Raw genomic sequence first — 19,903 nt, 5'->3', positions numbered from 1 at the left:
AATAGTCCACATGGGTGGTGGGCATTTGAAAGGAACATTAACCTAAACCTTTTCTGACGAATGCACTTACTTTTGACAGCTAAAAATATCAGTGATAAAATCTCTTGCATTATGTCACAAATGATCTGCAAAAAGCATCAATGACAAAGTGTCTTAAGACCTTACAACACACGAAAAGAATACTTCTGTTTCAACATTTATAAAGCATATACATAGGCTACATCGTTGTTAAGCTATCAGTTAAAAAACATGTTTAAACAAGCTATTGGCAATAGCTTGCATTAGTAAATTACCACAAGCAAGGTAATGTGTGTTCTGAATACTGCCATCTTGTTTTTGCCAAAATTTCGTCAACCCATTGAGTGCGTACAAGAATAACCAGTCCCGGTAGCCTAGCCCTATACTATAACATTGTAGGCAAACTTCCATAAAAGGAAAAAGAAATTAACTCATCTACATTATGTCATGTATCAAATTGCATTAATTCAATGTTTGTCAGGTCTACTGCCACAAACATGCCTGAGAATGAAGAAATGAAACAACGTAGGACTATGCAAAAAACATATGCTGCCAAGCACACTTAGGAATTTCAGCACACCAATAAAAACCATTTTTACTAGTTTAATGTTTTTCAAGAGCACTATAACGAAACTAAGCTGCAAATTGTAAAAAATTTGCAACTTTTCCAGAAAAATATGAAAAAAACGCGTGTTTCTTTGGCCCAAGTTTTTTTTGCATTTACATCTCTAGTCCGAATGATTTGCTAGTCGTAGGACACAGCATATGAAATTTGGCCAATTTATCTTTTTTTGTCCAAATTTTAGGCCACCTGGCAAACCTTCATAACTGTAGCCTGCTTTCGGATCCCAAGTAGGCTTACTTTAGGATCCCTCATTTGGGCTCTACAGAGGCTAGGCGGTGATTCCACTTTTCAATGTCAATTCGTTTATGCTGCTTTTTGTTTTCCACAAGAAAACTAGAGCGTTTTTGCTTTGCATGGCTTAATTAGAATTTGGCACATGTAATTTACTCCAGCCTACAATGGATGCAGATGCCCACACAAGACTTGAAAAAAATTCAACATTTTTTTTTTTGAGCTGTTGTGAAACATTCGGGTTGTTAGTGGCCAATGAGCGCTAAAAGAATGTTTGTTCTCGTGCAGGCTGCAATAATTGCCTCCGTGGCGTGCCCAACACAAGAAATCGTACATCTTGTGCAAGACTTCCAGCACGTGTGTTATTCAAACACAAATTAAATCATTAACCACTAACCATAACTCGTGGAACTGCACGGCGTGAATAGCCGTTTGTCTAAAACTACGTAGGCCATAATTTGTAGCGTCTGTCAAAAAAAATTTAAAACTTGTATTTGGTGTCCTGTCAAACAAACGATCACTGTGAATCCTTCTGTCAAAGTTCGCCCCTTTTACATTGATTCGGTTTATGCACGTGGACTAGAAAGATATTGATTGACAACACAGCCAATAAAGTAACCACTGTTTGTTACATCTATCGCTTTCTTTCTACAAAAGATCTGAACATTTGAACTGTTTCTAAAAACGAGCATGATCGAAGAGGATACGATTTATTGCACATAAATTATTGTTTTTTTCATAATTATATCATCATTGAGTCGTGCCATTTTCATATTATTAACATAACAGCGCATTTTGTCTTATCCAGCTAATTAACTACAGCCGAAGGAAAAGTATAGAAGCAATGAACCAAAAACTATTGATGGATCAAAACAAAGAAAACGGACTGGAAATCAAGAGGATTTCCGTAAACAGTTTCCATGACTTGCACAAATTACCTATGCAATATCTCTATAAACAATACAGTGACCTGGCTTTCTGAAACCGATACATCTGTACGCACTAACACAGATATAAATTTCAGCACAAGGACAATGCAGCCTGAACCTACATAAGAAATTTGAACCTTGAGCAGTATCGAAATACTGTATTTATTTAGCTCGCTTAAGATAAGCGTGGTAACAAAAGCGAGGTAGAATTAATGTTTAAAAAATATAATTAACAAAAATTGTAATATCAATGCAAAGATTTGAGGACCGAACTGATTTGTTGAAGAAATGGCAAAGTAACAAATAAATCACTCGGAGTAGTTCTCTTTGAATGGGTAATACTTGTGATGGTTAACCCTGCAACAAAAAATACACCGCAATTAGCTTCATTGAGTATAATTCACTACGGTAGCAAAAAGCAAATAAAAAAATTCAACTCCATGTGTTTAAGACAAAAAACAAGCGTAGTCTTTATTGAAACAGAAGCCGGAAAACTGTTCTCAGAAAAGAACATTTTAGGTTGCAACCAAATAAAGTGAGACAAATTGCTTTACGGACATCCTGAATGATTTGTGAATTTTGTAATGTTATGCAAGGCCAAACACTGAATTTCAAAGCTCGCTTTCGAGTACCGTAGGTTCTGACATTCTCATAAAATTGGTTTTGACAAATTTCTCACACAATCCGGGCAAAAAACTTTTCGTCGAATTTTGTCTCGAAATGCTTTTCTTTTAAACACCTTAAATGCACGTCAAGCAAAGTGTATAAATTTGACAACAAAACGTCTTTCTATGGATTTCACCGTAAACTAACTCTTAAGTCCAGCTATGCCCAACCAGCAGTAAGCATGCGGTCAAGTTTAACTACCTTCACGAACCTATTATAGTACCAAGATGAAGGTAAATCACATTTGATTTTTTTTCGGTTAAATTCTTTCAAAAGCGAATTCGACGAATTGAGAACATCTTTGAATCGCATTTGGGTTAAAGATCTCCTTCAACGGCAGATTCTCAATGCTTTCCAGACTACAACAAAAGGCTACCGCACCAGAGAGCAGCAAGTCTTTGGTCTCACCATTCAAGCCACAATTCTGATATTCTGCATTACTTGGTGGGCCTACGCCATACAGTCGGTGATAATATGTCTGCGGTCTGTTTCTCAGCACTGCACGATTAAAAGAAAAAGTCAGAGGCCTGAGCGCACCTAAGCTTGTCTCAGAAGGGACAGGCAAGTGAATCAGTTGTCAGCGTTGGGAATGAAGACTCGGAGTTTGATGGTATTCAGTCCCCGTTGGAATTGTTTAATGAAAGTCAATGGACTTGTTTCATGACGTTATGCTACCAAAAATGTCACATGGCGTTTTGTTTGGAAGGAAAATATCGAGGGCTAAATAACAGAACGAGCTAAGTCCATTTTTGCATTTTTTGTGGTTAGATACTGGAAAGTGTTTCTCAAGCCCCGTATTTTTACGGACAGAAAGAGCTAAGTTCTAGCCTGAACAGGTTTCTCAGAACTGACTGCTCATTTTAAACTAAGTCCAGAGGGCTATACGACACAACGAGCTATTGCTACATAGCTCATTGTGCCGCTTCTGCATCTATACCATCTCTATTGACAAAATGAGCTAATGTGACATAGCTCATTTTGTCATCATTGCCGACTTGCCGTCACAGATCCAAAATATAATCACACAGTAAAAAAGAGTGGTTTGACTCCAAATTTGAAATTAAAATTTTAAAGTTTTAAAATGCCATTTTCTCAAAACTACTTTTGGGTGACTTGGCTCGTTCTGTTATTTAACCCTCGATATATCAATGGGGTTAGCTTTCAGTGCAGATTCTTAGCTTTTTTAGATACATACCATTCCAAACCGCATCCTCTAAAGTTCATATTGAGTCCAAGAATTGTTTCCATGTCTGCCTTGTTTAGACTGAAGTCGAATAGCTACATTGTAAAGCAACATTATGATCACACAATCATACACACGAGTAATACATCAAACCAAGTTAAAAATCAAATCAAAACTTCTTAGATTGAAAAGCTTCGTTATGTACTATGTGTAAATACAACTTGAATCGCAAAAAAATGAGTGCAGGAGAGATTGGATAATTTATTAACCACGCAGTAAGGTAGCATGCTAAACTGACTGTACTACACAACAGTCCTTTTCACCATTTTTGTGACCTTTTTGTAACCCACTAGTTAAGAGATTAATATGTGACACATGCAAGTTGGACACGAATTTTCTCGCTTTTACAACAAACCTGAAAGTTTGATCTAATCCTGCTCGGTGTGACACTTTTAGGGATGACAACCACTCCTCTTTCAATGGGGAATCTCAATGCAACTTGTGCCGGACTTTTACCTACTCTATTCGCTATTTCAACTATTTTGGGATTTTCTAGCACCACTGGTTCTTCTTCTTTTGCCCTGGGCGGAAATGAAAAGCAGCATTTCAAAAAACAGACCACCATGGTGCAAACTGATATCTACAATAATATTTTTGCAGCTAAGATATACATAGAATAGTCTTACTCAAAATTCTTCATATGCTTAAAGATAAGTGACATTAAAGAAATATCAAGAAAAAATTAATTGTGTGAGAACAAACATATCACGAGTTGGTCCAAGTGACACTTGTCTCTCGTTTGTTGGATATACATTAGGGTGCGTCGTGTGCCCCCAAAAATTTAAAAAATGATTGAAAACAAAATTATTATTTTTTGTTGGTGAGGCTTGACTAAAAAAACAAAATTACAAAATTTCAAAGAATTTGGTCAAGGTTTAGGTGCTCCACATCGCAATTGCCCGTATCCCCTTGTTAGCTTGACAATAGGGTGGATTGAAAATTTTTTTTTTTTTCAAATTAAAAAAAGGGGGTCTAGACCCCTGACAAATCGGCAAAAAACAACAACAAAACTGGTTTCAGGGAGTTGTACCACCTATTGGCCATGCTACCCCCCATTTTATGGGGGAAGACCCCCAAAATTCTCAAATCGAATGTAACTTTAGAACTGCTGGTGCTAGAAACATGAGTTTGGTATCAAATGATGCAGAATCGTAATGTTTTTATCTGCTCTAAGAGGACTTTTTGCCTTAATTTCTCTAGAAAAAAAGTTATGACAAAAACGGTAGCGTAAGCACAAAGTAATGGGTAAATGCACATGCTGTACTGCATATACTGGTCACAGATGACTTGGATACTTTTGCTTATTGCATTTGCAATAAATATACAGCATAGTATGCATAATATACGGCACACATGACACATAGAATACAAGGGTTAATCGAGAGCATGTTGGCAGCACTGATCTAACGGTACAGTAGTGTGATTGGTGATACAATATAGTGCTCATGTCATGTACACACACAGCTGCATGACCTGGGGGTTACTAACTGGACTGTTCAAAGTGTAGGTGCATAAAACATATAGTGTAATTGGTAGATGTAATTGGTGATGGGTAGCCTGTGATCTGCCATGAAATCATTGTCAAGAAAATACCAGCACACAGATTGATATACTTCATACTGCTGCATGTGCTAGACTACCGGTACTACATTGAGACTTCAGCAAGCAGCACAAAAAGGTGAACATGTCAATCTAGTAGGTTAACCCTAGTGGGAATTGCTTCTTGCTGTTGAATTCTTTCATAAATTGGAGATCGTACCTGATCAATCAGCCCAGGTCATCCCTTCTTTCAAAACCTACAGCTTATAAGCTTGCTTCAGTCACAAGATTGATGTGACGCTCCACTGCTCGGTTGTGGCAAGGATCATCCATCCGCAGAGGTTCGTCGATGACATTTGTCAAGCTGTTGATCTGTTAGCTATCTCATGATAGGTGGCTCAGATTTATGAACTGTGCCAAGCTTCACAAGTTGGTGGTATGATTTTGTTTTAGTATCAAGCTGTGGCACAAGAAATCTGCATATTGCAGGTGGCACCGCTGGTAAAATTTCCTTTCTCAGCTTTCGATTTTCATCTTCTGCTTTTTGTGAGGAACCAACATGATTCTTGCTTTGCTTTTCCTGTGCTTGTGAACCTAAGGAATAGATTTGTTGGACTGCTGCTCTTCTAACTTGGCAGCCTTTATCACCTAGCATACCAACAATGATATTTTCAGATTGAGCGAATAATGCATTGCGTTTCAAAACCTTCTTGGAAATCTCTTTTACTTCTTGCTTTGGTAAGATTTCTTTGCAACATGTTGAAGAAGTTTTTTGACCCATCAGATAATGAATTGTGGTGTTTTATTTTAAGCCAAGATGGGAAGCAAACCTTGATGCACTATGCAGTACTCAGACAAGTTCATGAAACTTTTGGAAGGGTTGATTACATGAGTCGTAAGTAGCCTACAAGCAAGTGTTAGCCACCTTGAATGACATAATTCCCCGACTGACAAAAACTGCAAGTCTTCATCAACATTCAACATGCCCAAGCGCAATGCAGGCATAATCCATATATTACACTGGTCTACAAAAAAAGATTTTTTTTGCTCCATGAACTTTGAAGACTGATTTAGAGTAATTTTGGGGTGCTGAATCCGAATCTGACCTCAGATTTATCCTATCACGTCAGTTTGTGAGATATGATAACAACAAATTGCTACTTTTGTCAAAAGTAGAAGATTAGGCGTTGCGTTCACCACCAACATATGCAGTGCTATAGTGAAAGGTTAGTGTTGGACAGGCCAAAACAGCCTAAGTAAGGTTACTGGCTAAGCATTATCATAGGCCTGCTAAAAATGTTGTAGTTTCATGCAAAACATTGACGGGGGAGGGGGTCAGTTATACTTTTAGCGTCCCTTTTAGCTTGTTATTACTGCCTTGTTAATAATGATGCTTAGAAAACAAATTGGTATCAAAATTATAGTTGGTGACTTGGTGAGTGTATTCCAGCTACTTATGCACCACATGGCCTGGATTTCTGGATATAGCACAATGTGTATGTGCAATAAACGCAACGTCAAATCTTCCACTTTTGACAAAAGTAACAATTTGCTGTTATCATATCTCACAAACCTGACGCGATAGGATAAATCTGAGGTCAGATTCGGATTCAGCACCCCAAAATTACTCTAAATCAGTTTTCAAAGTCCATAGAGCAAAACTCGTGTTGTTATGTTAAAACAAGGTATTTATGGAGTATAGGGTCAAATTCCTGTATTTTTAACTGCAATGTGGAGCACCTAAACATTAATATTTTTTGCTGAAACTTCATATTATTGCTATTTCAGTGAAACCTCACCATTGAAAAAAAATAATACAAAAAATATGAACATTGGGGCACATGACGCACCCTAATATACATTACAGGAAATTAGATTTAGCCTAAGCTCACTAGTTCGTGCTGGTAATGTAAAAGGAACAACGACGATGATGTTTACAGCTACAGTACCCTAGTATTTATATACTGTAACAAGTGGTTGATCTTACCAAGGACGGTCTGGTGAACCAAGAGGGCTGTAAGCAGTCACAACAATGTCATTCGTTTTGCAAAATTTGACGAGATCTTCTTGAACAAGATATGGGTGAATTTCTACTTGATTCATCACCGGCTTGACTGAACATTCTTTCATAATTCGAGTCAGTTGATATTGATTAAAGTTAGAAACACCAATGTCCCGAACCAGACCTTCTTTTTGCAATTCCTCCATGGCCTACAAACACTCACTATTTTCAACAAAGCACATACGATTATTGCTAAGTACAATTATACATGCTAATATATCTCATATTTGATACAACTAAGCTTAAGACAGAATAAACTAATCTAAACTTTGCAAAGTAACTCAAAAAAATAAAATTGAACGTGTATCATTATACAATTATACGTTCATTATGTAGGCTACATACTTCTTACCATCTTCATCTGAGTGATGAGTCTAACCTCATCAGCTATTGCCATGAAAAAAACATATATATATAATATACTTACTTTCCATGTATCAACATAATCACAAGATTCACTAAAGATGAATTTTCCATTTTCATCTTTGGGAAACATGCTGCCGTTGTTCTGCAAAACCATATCACAAAATTTAGGCTCACATATTAATTTGAAAAATATGAAAGGTTTGACCATGAACTGTGCACTGCGAGTGAAACATTTGAATAAGGATAAGGACCTTCTGATGATCCATCTTTTAGGGTGAAACAGGCTGTCAAGGGTTTAGAGAGTAGTAACTATATTTGATTTATTTTCCAATTAAATATCATCCTTTAACAATGCAACAAATTTCTATGCAGCAGAGCTAAGTGCAGGTGCAAAGGTCAGCTGGGTTCACATTTTTGACCTATCCTGTATCATACAGTTTTACATACCACATATCCCATTGGCCAATGTATGAGATAAAGATCCAAGTAATCTAATTTTAATAGCTTAAGTGTTTGCAGAAGAGCAGGCTTGACATCCTTTGCAGCATGATAAACATTCCAAAGCTGTGATAAAAAGAAATGTAGAAAGTTAGAGTTCTACTTGGTTTTCAGCACAACACTTACCACCAACTAGTACAGAAAGCAATGTTTATATACTATTCTGAATTTTTGTCAAACTGCCAAACAAAACAACTGTAATAAAATTAAAAAGTTAAAACTTCCATCAGCATTTTCGCATTGATTCGATGTCTGCAGACATTGAATAATCAAGGTGAGTGAATCAATGTAAAATAGATAGATTTATTCAAATTATGTTGGTCTTTCATGGATGGATGTGTTATATCATTCTCTCTACACAATTTTGAATAACCTAGAGTTGCAACCCTAATGGTTCAGCCTCTCAATCTCAACATGTTTCAGCAGAGCTCAAGTTATCTTTACTAGCTTGTCTTCATATAATGGCACAGCCGACTGTTTCATACCAGCCACCTAGCTTATCTATTATAATGTGTATGATGATAAATTGAAGATTAACATGAGTAAGAACAAATTTTTCAAAAACAACTTTAAATTGTTTACAAAAATACCTTGTCAGTAATAAACAAGTCTTCTCTTTTCACAGTTTTATCATTAAGTTTAGTTTGGATTCCACATCCAACTTCATCCTGGTTTCCGTATGCATTAGCACAATCAATATGGCGATATCCACAAGAAATAGCTTCTTCAACAGCAGCTTTAACCTGACCAGGTTTTGACTGCAACAAATAGTTATGTCTACATCAGTCAGAAAATTAACATAACCAGAAAATAATCAGTGTATGGAGTGAAAATGAGACCAGAAAAAAGATTGAAGAAATTGGTGGATAACTGGAAATGCTAAAGATGGGAAAGAACATATAGGCTACCGACTTGTAAAGGCAAATAGATCAACGTACCGGTAGTAAAAAAAAAACGTTTTCAAAATGCACTGAACTTGAAGGCAGATGAAAAGATGAAACATGAGTTTCTAAAAAGATCATGAAAAGAACCAGTAAAGGATGAGGTAGACAAGGTCAAAACAAAGGAAGAAATGCAATAGACAGAATGAAATGAAAAAAAAAGAAAGATAACACCGCTGCATAGAACAAATTGGCCATCCCCACTAGTGAAAACCAAATCAATATCGGATGATGATAAAACTACATCCAACTTATTATATAAAAACACGAAATAAAATAATACACTTCAATATTAACTAGTTGCCAATAAAGATAGGCCACACAAAAACTTCCTCCAGTACAAGGTATATAGGATTTTCATGCCAAAATAATTAAAACCCATTTATATTCTATACCAGTATACCTATACAATACAGTGCAAATATAGTAAAGGTGAGTCTCACACTTAATCCCAGCATCGAGGGATGAGAAGATAAGGTTCTCATTATATATACTAAGTCTTTGGCACTAACGGGAGTAGGGTGGCCAGTTCCCTTCTCTCAGCTGCCTTTCCTTCACCAACAGGTAAAAGTGTGTGGTGTTTTTAACGGTAATCAGTAAAAATCCAGAAAAAAATATCCCAAATAGTAAAAATCCCAAATGGAAAATCCATGAAGAAAAAATTCCGACCTGATGGTTGGCCTACAGCATTTGAAGGTAGGTCTATTCAGTAATTTTCAGTGGACTGGACTGCAATTGTACTGGACATTGTCTAAGCGTGTAATGCAAGATCAACAGTAATATGAAATCAATTTTTGTTTTCAACATGTTAGCCTATTTAAATATTGTGGGAAGTTTTATTTCATGATTATAGCTTAAACTTTGATTTAGAAAAAACATCAGGAGGTCTGAGACTATTAGAGGGGAGCAACTCCCTGCGAATTCCTGCAAGAAGAGCAAACGCTAGGTCTCACAAAATAAAGAAGGGATAAACCATGATGAAAAGTTTAAAACAAGTTTTATCCTTCAAGGTTTTATCAAGTTTTATCCTTTTCCATACATTGTTTGAAGCATTCTCATTTCTGCAAATTATATCGAACTTAGACATATTGCTGTTTTTTCTTGATCAAAGTTGACCCTAAGCATAATACAAAACTTCTTACGATATAATATAGCTGGAAGGTGGACCAGATTTGAATGAGATACAGTAGCCTACAGAAGACTTGACACTCACCTTCCAAGTGCCTAGTCCAACCATTGGAATTGTGCGGCCAGTATTTAACATTGCAGTTGGAACAGCCATGATAATAATGCAGTTGCCTATACGTGAATTCCAAATTGCTTTCACCTTGAAGAAAACAGAAATTGATTACACTTCTATAAATGCATTAAATGGACATACAGTAGGCTCCATACATTTTAAGATCCAATGCAAGCGTTATGAAGTAGAATGCAAGTTTGTAAGATAGAATGCACTCATGATATGTATTATGGACAACTGGACAAGAGCCTATCACACAATTTGTATTATTTGCTTTTGAATCTTTATCCTCGGACTGGCAAAGTCTTTGATAGGTTATTTCTGGCAGTTTCACATACTTGTAAGGCTTTGAATGACTTATGCAGAGCATATTAGGCTACCGAGATTGGCAGAGTGAACATTGAAATTTCCACAGCTGTTTTCAACAATTTAACTGTTCTTGCCAGTGAGCTATTCCATCCACTAGATGCCGCTGAATGGAGAGCATTCCTGAAATGTGTTGCTCAAGTGCACACCACGAGAGTCGAACAGCGCCACTTGATCTTATTTTGGGCGTTTAACAACTGAGCTAGCGAGTCGGATAAAAAATTGGAACTAAAATTATTCACAGTCAATGGCGGATCCAGGGGGAAATCATGCAGCTTAAAATTTGACTGAAGGCCGATTTATTAGTAGCCAAAATCGCTAATTTTAGTTGATAATTTGAATATTAATTGATAAACATAGTCTGTGTATATTTTGAGTTACTTCTGTGCTATTGTTGCCTTTTAAATAACGAAGTAGATTTTGCCAGGGATGCCATCGACAAATTTCCAATAAACTTAAGATTGTGTGCTAAAAATACCTAGATGAGGCAAAAAAACCCAGGTCCAGAAAATATGTAGTAAAGCGGTTAAAAAAACCTGCGTGTGCTTTTAGCACCATTTTAAATCATTACACAGAAGCCTCAGAAAGCTGCAAATAGTAACACGTATATATAATTATACAATATGATATACATGCTTATGTTGGTATGGTACCGTACCGTAGTTAATATATATGGAATATACCTATATACAAAACAAGAGCTTGGTAGGCCTATAAGGGCTCACAGCAAAAACTTTGGCTTTACCATTCCTTCATGGTAAAGCGTCTGGCTAGCAAGGTTCAAGGGTCAAATCATTATATTTCAACAAGAAAATTGCAATTTGTAACCCAATGTCTCAAAAACTCATGAATTTTTGATATAAGGTGCACTTGAATGAGCTAAATCTGATAAAAGAAATTTCAGTGAAATCCATCGAGAAATGGCAGAGCTACACTGATTTGATTGTACCACTAGAGGCGCTGTGCGCGATAAGGTAAAAATACAAATATTGATAAAATTTGTAGTTCTAATGCTAGGAATGTGGCGAAAACTGGTAATGTACCATTTTTGGGGGTGTAGAATTCAAAAATGAGGTCAAATTAAGCAAAAAAGACTTGCAAATGGGTCAAAACTGGAATTTTATTTTCAAAAGTGACCCATTTCAAGCGCGTGCCCTCCGAAAAGGGGATGATGTTTCGAAAAAATAAAAATAGGAACATGACCTTTGGGAATCAAGGTATCATGTCCAATATTCAAAATAGGTGCCCCAATGCGTTTTATAGACAAATTTCAAATTTGAAAATTGCAATGAAAAAAAACTCTGAAATAGCACAAAATACTGTAATTTAGTGATCAAATTCAAACATGAAAAGTTTTTACAATTTTTCAAACAGTTTTTACAAGTTTTTTTCAATGCATTGGGGCACCTGTTTTGAATATTGGACATGATTTCTTGATTCCCGAAGGTCAATTTTCTATTTTTATTTTTTCGAAACATCATCCCCTTTTCGGAGGGCACACGCTTGAAATAGGTCACTTTTGAAAATAAATCCCAGTTTTGACCCATTTCCAAGTCTTTTTTGCTTAATTTGACCTCATTTTTGAATTCTACACCCCCAAAAATGGTACATCACCAGTTTTTGCCACATTCCTAGCATCAGAACTGCAAATTTTATCAATATTTGTATTTTTACTTTATCGCACACAGCGCCTCTAGTGGTACAATCAAATTAGTGTAGCTCCGCCATTTCTCGATGGATTTCACTGAAATTTCTTAAATCAGATTTAGCTCATTCAAGTGCACCTTATATCAAACATTCATGAGTTTTTGAGACATTGCGTAACACCCCTTGTTGAATTATAATGATTTGACAGTGTGTGTTTAACCAAAATTTCTAAAACTGACTAGATGTATGAGTGAGTGTATAGGCTAGCCATTAAGGTTAGTTTTGACTTTTGAACTAAACTTTTGCTGTGTGAGTTGTAGACTGTGGTTGAGGAGATTCATCATGCCTGCTTACAGTTTGGTGTACAGCTAAATTGGTTCTTAGCAATAAACCCTGCTTAGCCTTTTTTATTTGAACATAACGTGGAAAAGAATAACTCAAATTCACAATAAATAAATGTTCAGTAACACAAATAGTTGTACTACTCCAATTTTTAGACATCCACATTTTCATAAAGTTGGATAATTTCTTCAGCATCCTGTACCTCACTGACTGCAGTAGCTGATGCAAAAAACATTACCTTATCATTTTTGTGTTGCAGTGTGGACCATTTATCAAGGATCCCAGTGCCTTAACACCGTGCAAGCTCTGTACAAAGTTAAAAACCAAAAAACCTAGATTTACTTAAATTTGAAAAAAAAACTTAAAACCCAGATGTGGTAAAAAAAAACCCAGATTTAAGTGGAAAAACCAAGCTCTGGCATCCTTGGATTTTGCCATGTGCTGGAAATCTAAAAAGTATCTGAAAACACTGCTAAATTAGGAATTTTCGTTATTTTTTTAACGTAATGTTAAGAGTTCTGCAGTGTTTTGAGATTCAGTGATCACACTTTGGCATTTAGGAGTCTCAAGACTATCATTTTAAATATCGGTACCGGTATGTTAGATATAAAGTAAATTTAGCATAGATTTCAAAAGCAAAATTACATCGGCCTTCAGTTCGCAAGCTGTCAAGGGCTGTTTATATAGATCATTATGGTTGATGACGACCAATCAATCAGTTTATTCATTTGTCACAAACATAAACATAAAAAGAATACAAAATATGCAATAATCTGCTGTGTGTCATATGACAAAGAGACTGCGAAAAGACCAGCAAAATAAGCCAACACATGCCATCTCATTGCGGCGGCTTTTGGTTTCGGGCGAAAGAAATACAGCCTCTAGGCATGAGTGATTTTCGCGCCTGTAACTAGGCTACTGGGTACGCTGAAAATAAAGCTGGTTCTTCTACCCAAAAAACAACCACATAGAATCTACAATAAAACGTGCAATTCCAAAGGGAAAGGGTAGGCTACATTAACCACTACTGAAATATCACAAGTATTTTCAAAATTCTTTTGGGTCAATAGACTGACATCACAAGTTCAGAGCCAATAATTTACTTGTGTTCTTCAAGAATGGACTACGGTAGCTTAATTTATTGACTAATTATTTGCTCTTTACTAGTGCACCAGTTCAATGCATGTCTCAAATGATTACAGATGACATTGACAATAAGTCTTTGTGCTCAGTCTAAAAAACAGCCAACATTCTAGACTAGTCCTAGTTGAAAATGTAGGCTATATCATGCAGATGGCTGGTTCCAAAGCACAACCAACATTCTAAACCAGTGGAAAAATTCTACTGTATTATTATGACTGCAAAAACAAAACTATTTTATTTATGTTATATTCAAGTTCTTTTTACGTGTGTACAGATTATTACATTACCAGTTAACTGACTATAATCAAACTACTAGGGCTAATTTCATTGCTAGGATCTCATTGCGGCATGTTTACATAGCCGCAACCACTTGATAACGGTTTCATTTCTGTCAAAACTACCGATGTGAAATACAGACCGCCATGAATCTCACTTCGGTCGCCGCGTGTAAACAGATAACGCTTCCACCAAACGAACCGAAATGGAAATCTTTCATTTCGGGTGCAATGAAACATCATGTAAACGTAGCCTAAATGTTTTCCATATCTAGCCTAGGGTACTTTATCTAAAATGACATTTGCATGAGTGGTTTAACCAGCCGACTGGTTCTTTTAACTAATTCATCTGGAGAGCCTAAACAAACTGTTAGGTTTCACCAAAGAGGTTCATTTATTGGAAACAATCAATTTATTTTTTGGCTGTGCTTAATTTACTTGCAACTCTCTCTTTTCAACAATAACATAACGATCTATTTTCACAGGCCTTGACAACGTGCGAACGGGAGGCCACACTGAAATCTAATGCAATTTCGATTTTTAACTCTTTGCAAAAATTTATTTTACATTTCTTTAAAAAATTATTTTAAAAATATAAATTGCCCAAGTGTGATCACTGGATCTCAAATCACGGCAAAACTCCTAATTTTGCGTTAACACATGTCAAACAGGGATGCCAGCGACAAATTTCCAATAAACTTAGATTGTGTGCTAAAAAAAACCCAGATGAGGCAAAAAAAACCCAGGTCCAGAAAATATGTAGTAAAGCGGTTAAAAAAACCTGCGTGTGCTTTCAGTACCATTTTAAAGCATTACACAGAAGCCTCAGAAAGCTACAAATAGTAACATGTTTATATAATTGACGGTATACAATAGCTCAATTGGTTAGCGCGTGACTTCTGGAACGAAGAAACTTCAAGATTAATAGCGGCGCTGGTTCGACTCTCGGGGTGTGCGCTTGAGCAACGCACGTTACGGACTGCTCTCCATTCAGCGGGATCTATTGGATGGAATAATTCCCTGGCAACAACACTTCAACAATCGGAAACTCCACTCTGTCGATCTCGGTGACCGGGCCTGCGTCAGTGATTCAAAGCCTTCACAAGTATGCGAAACTGCCAGGATTAAGCTCTGCAAGAAGCTTTCCCAGTCCGAGGATAAAGATTCAATCAGTCAATATGACCAGTTAATATATGTGTAATATAACTATATAGCCTACAAAAACAAGAGCTTGGTAAGGCCTATATGGGCTCACGGCAAAGATTTTGGTTCAAAATTACCTTTATGGTAAAGCGTCTAGCTAGCAAGGTTTAGTCTGTGTTTAACCAAAATTTCTAAAACTGACTAGATGTATGAGTGTATAGGCTAGGCATTAAGGTTAGTTTTGACTTTTGAACTAAACTTTTTGCTGTGTGAGTTGTAGACTGCGGCTGAGGAGAATCATCATGCCTGCTTACTGCTTGCAGTTTGGTGTAGGCCTACAACTACGGTAACTTGGTTCTTAGCAACAAACCCTGCTTTGCCTTTTTTATTTGAACATACCGGTACTGTTGAAAAGAATAACTCAAATTTACAATAAATAAATGCTCAGTAACACAAATAGTTGTAGGCTACTAGGCCTACTCCAATTTTTAGTCATCCACATTTTCATAAAGTTGGATCATTTTTTCAGCATCCTGTACCTCACTGACTGCAGTAGCTGATGCAAAAAAACATTACCGGTGTACCTTATCATTTTTGTGTTGCAGTGTGGACCATTTATCTAAGATCCCAGTGCTTTAATACTGTGCAAGCTCTGTACAAAGTTAAAAACCTAGATTTACCTAAACTTGAAATAAAAAAACTTAAAACCCAGATGTGGTCAAAAAAACCCAGATCTAGGTGGAAAAACCAAGCTCTGGCATCCTTGATGTCAAATCTTTCCCAATTACTAGTGTTCAGGGATGCCAGCGACAAATTTTCAATAAACTTAGATCGTGTGTTCAAAAAAACCCAGACGAGGCAAAGAAAACCCAAAGAAAAAAGAAGACTCAAAAATTTCTATATTCTGTACAAAGTTTAGAAACCATAAAATACAACTTGTGCAGACGAAAATGCTCACCATGGAATTCCAGGTTGACACTATTTACCATTTTAAGAACATATTGCAAAAAAAACGAGCATATGCTTTGTTCCACAATTAACAAGTGCATCATCAATCCGTTTTGCACCATCAACATCAACCTTGTCAGTCTTATATTGAGATTGAAAATACGGAACCAGCGCTACCCACTGTTCTAATAACTTATGCTGCTGATACTGATGACCTGTTCTAAAGAAAGCCACCATGTTTGTGCTACTTTTGGAATCTTATGTTGAGCTGTAGCCTATCAGCAACTTTTTGAATCAAATAAAAGTTACAAACCGAAAAACCTAGATTTACCTAAATTTGAAAAAACAACAACTTAAAACCAAGATGTGGTCAAAAAACCCAGATCTAGGTGGAAAAACCTAGCGCTGGCATTCTTGCTAGTGTTGTCAGACACTTATTGAGATTTCCAGCACAAGTAGGCTTTCAAAATCCAAAGGAAAAACGAGTAGGCTACCAGTAGTTTCTCACTTTTGAGGAGAGCCCATTTTACCGCTAAAATAAAAATGTAGGCTACCAAATTAATAGGCTAATAAACGAATTTTAGAACAAGCGCATATTTTGTGATCATTAGTAAATGCTACTCCAGATGTTTTCCATCAAGAATATATTCTTCTTGTATTACGATATGTTAAACTGTTTCAAGATGAAAAATCTGATGCTATAACATCCTGATTTATGTATCACTGAATGGTTTCTGCTATTTGATAGTTTGAGGAGGACGTTTTGGTGCGGTCCGCGATGCAATTTTGAACTTTTAAATAATTAACAATTTAAATATACTCTTTTTCACTTTCTGAGATCATATTCACTTTAGATTTGCTGAAAAAAATCTAAAATGCCCATTAAACATCACACAACTTTTCAGCCCTAGCCCAGGGGTGTCCAACCTTTATTAAAGAAGGGCCATATATAAATATCTGGGTGAAACCGCGGGCCGCACGTTTATTTAACATATGCTTTATAGTAGTTGCAGGCACAAAAAAGTAGTTTATTTTTGTTATTGATCTTTTATATTATAGGTGATCTCCTCGCAGAAATATTAAGTTAAGACGCATAAATTTCTGAAGAAATCTGCTATTCAAATGTATTGTCACACCGACTACGAGTTCAGTGAGAAATTTAAAGCTGGCTTTTTTTCCCGACGACTTTTTCCAAATTTACTTTAATGGAAGTGCTCGCAATTCGAAGTCCATTTTCCAAGTGTTTGTCTGTCAGAACCGATCGATAGGGCGGTTTTACGACGCCCATTTTAGAAAAAAATTGTTCGCACAAATACGTTGAGCTAAAAAGAGCCATTTTTGAAGCCATGAATTTTTTCGAATGTGAAAAGTCATCTTGGTAGAAATGTTTTCGGTAAAAATCAAAAAATTGATGACTTCTTTCCGCAGTTCGTAAAATCGTTGCAACATGCAGCCTTTGCTTAACCAACGCACCTCGGAAAAGTAAAGTAGATCTTTATGTGTCGTGTTGAGATCATTCAGAAACTTTTAAACTGACGATGGTTGAGCCCTCGTGCTCGAATGAAATTACTGCCTTAATAACCGGGCTCAAGACATGTTTGAACTTCAAGGGTTTTGCGCACAGGTTTTGCTGGTGAATGCTACAATGAAAAATTGCTATGTCATCATCGATTTTACTCTCCCTCAAGGTAGACTTCAAGAGACCTATGAATCCAATGCCAGTTCCGGACATGGATCGAGCACCATCAGTTGCGATTCCGCATAAGCTGGACAAGTCCAATTCAAACTTGTCAAAAGCATCAATTACTTCAGTAAAGATGTCAGCACCAGTTGTCGTGCCCTTCATTGAATGTAATGACAGAAGCTCTTTCCTTTCGTTCAAGTTTTTGTCCACTCCTTTCGCAAATAAGGCCTACTGTGCTGTGTCCTTCTGGTCCGTACTTTCATCGATCGCAAAACTCCATGAAACAAAGTTCTTCACCTTATCCCTGAGAGTGTCACTAATATCACAGGCAAGATCATCGATACGCCTCGCTATCGTCCACCGTGACAGCAGGCCGGTAGCCAGCCGGGGGCCAGGGGGGGCCTCGCCCCCCCCTGAAAAAAATTTCGCCCCCCCCTGGCAAAATCCCAACATTCTTGAACAACAGCTGCAATTATAATGATTTTTCCCATTTTCCCGTTGCACAGCTCCAACTGGTCCAATTAACTACAATTGTTTTGTTTAGTTAACAGCTATGATGATTAAACAATTTCGCCCCCCCCCCCCCCCTAACTCCTCCTTTGGCAACCTCAACAGGTTCAATTCAACCAAGGCCAACACGTGTTAGGTTGGTAAAAAAATTGTCAGAAACTGAGTAAAATAAAAATGTTTTGGGAAAGAATGATAACCTAACAAAGAGGGAATGGATTTCCAGCAGGCCTACAAACCGGTACAAATTAGGCTATACTTAATTCTTACCATTCTTAAATACTTACCATTCTTAATTCATACCCATTACTTACCATACTTAATTCTAAGGGTCAGTGATAACCAATCTGTGCAGTGATAAACCAAATTTGTGCAGTTAAGCAGTGTTTATTTTTTTTTCTTCAATCCAATCAGTGTAAATAAATTTTGTTTCTAGTTTTCTGATCTGTGAAGTGTTCAACCTTGCAGCAGATATTGCTACATTTGAATCTAACACTGCCGTTTGTGAGTGTGGATTCTCAGTGTTAACAAGGGCTGACGCTCCCACTAGACGGAGCATGTTACAACCAAGACAGGCAAACTTAGTGCTTATGGCCTTTGAACATTCTGTATCGAAATCTATCGATTTAAACTTGTTTGTGAGACGGCTTGCATCCAAACATCCGCGACTGCAATTGCAATAGACTAGCTCACGGTTGTATAGGCGGAATGTAATCATAAATATCAAAATCCTCGGCAGTAGCTTCTTCGAGCCAGTTAAAGTTTTTGCTCGTAACAAGTACCGCTATTTATACAACAAGTCAACAATTGCTTTGTTATGTTGGTCATTGTAATATGGTTGCCGTGATAAGAGACCAGTGTTGGTCTTAACCAGTGGCGTAGCCAAAGGGGGGGGGGGGGTTACAACCCCCCCCCTTTGGCACGCGTGTGACGTCACGATATTGAGAATGATGCTTTCAGTCTCTTTATGCTTGAGCATGATGCTTTCAGTCTAAAAAAATTTGCCTAATTTTAAACAAAACTGCATTAAAAGAGCGAGTTGTGCCAATACCTAACATTCAAACATCTCAGCCAGGAATTAGCAACAAGAAAACATAGAGACTTAGCTTTATTTCCGAAAAATGCTGAAGAAAACATGATCTTATCCTTTTGCTATGCCACCTGACAGCATCATTTTACAGGAATATTCATACCCACATTTTTGTTGAAAATGCTCTCAGAATGCACCAAATTCAAAGTAATTTTTCAAATTTTTCTGGGGGAGGCCCCCCAGACCCCCCGTCGCTGGGTGTCGTCTTAGGCGAACACGCCGTCGGGCTTCGCCCGCCGGTCGTCAAAACCTCTCCTTTCAAAATTCCTGGCTACGCTACTGGTCTTAACACTAAACTGACATATTGCAATTTTTGTGGATACCGGTGTTTAAGAGGTTAAAATGCCAAAATCATTCAAATTTTTTCGGCCCCCCCTTGCTCTGCGGTCTGGCTACGGCC

General features: G+C 37.0%; 1 protein-coding gene across 1 annotated transcript; it reads right to left on the bottom strand.

Moving 5' to 3' along the window:
* Positions 1-1,563: 1,563 nt before the first annotated feature.
* On the bottom strand, positions 1,564-13,080 carry LOC145782586 (aldo-keto reductase family 1 member B1-like). Its single transcript, XM_082594400.1, has 9 exons — positions 12,952-13,080; positions 10,332-10,445; positions 8,768-8,935; positions 8,127-8,243; positions 7,741-7,821; positions 7,239-7,462; positions 4,068-4,233; positions 3,665-3,747; positions 1,564-2,160 (listed from the first exon to the last, which is right to left on the bottom strand). Exons 2-9 carry the CDS (start codon positions 10,398-10,400, stop codon positions 2,112-2,114), a joined length of 957 nt encoding a protein of 318 aa, XP_082450526.1. The 5' UTR covers positions 10,401-10,445; positions 12,952-13,080; the 3' UTR covers positions 1,564-2,111.
* Positions 13,081-19,903: the final 6,823 nt, after the last annotated feature.

The sequence above is a fragment of the Aplidium turbinatum genome, chromosome 13 (assembly GCF_918807975.1).
Source record: "Aplidium turbinatum chromosome 13, kaAplTurb1.1, whole genome shotgun sequence".
NCBI lineage: Eukaryota > Metazoa > Chordata > Ascidiacea > Aplousobranchia > Polyclinidae > Aplidium > Aplidium turbinatum.
The sequence above is the reverse complement of the archived record's forward strand: the minus strand, read 5'-3'. Positions and strand labels throughout refer to the sequence as shown.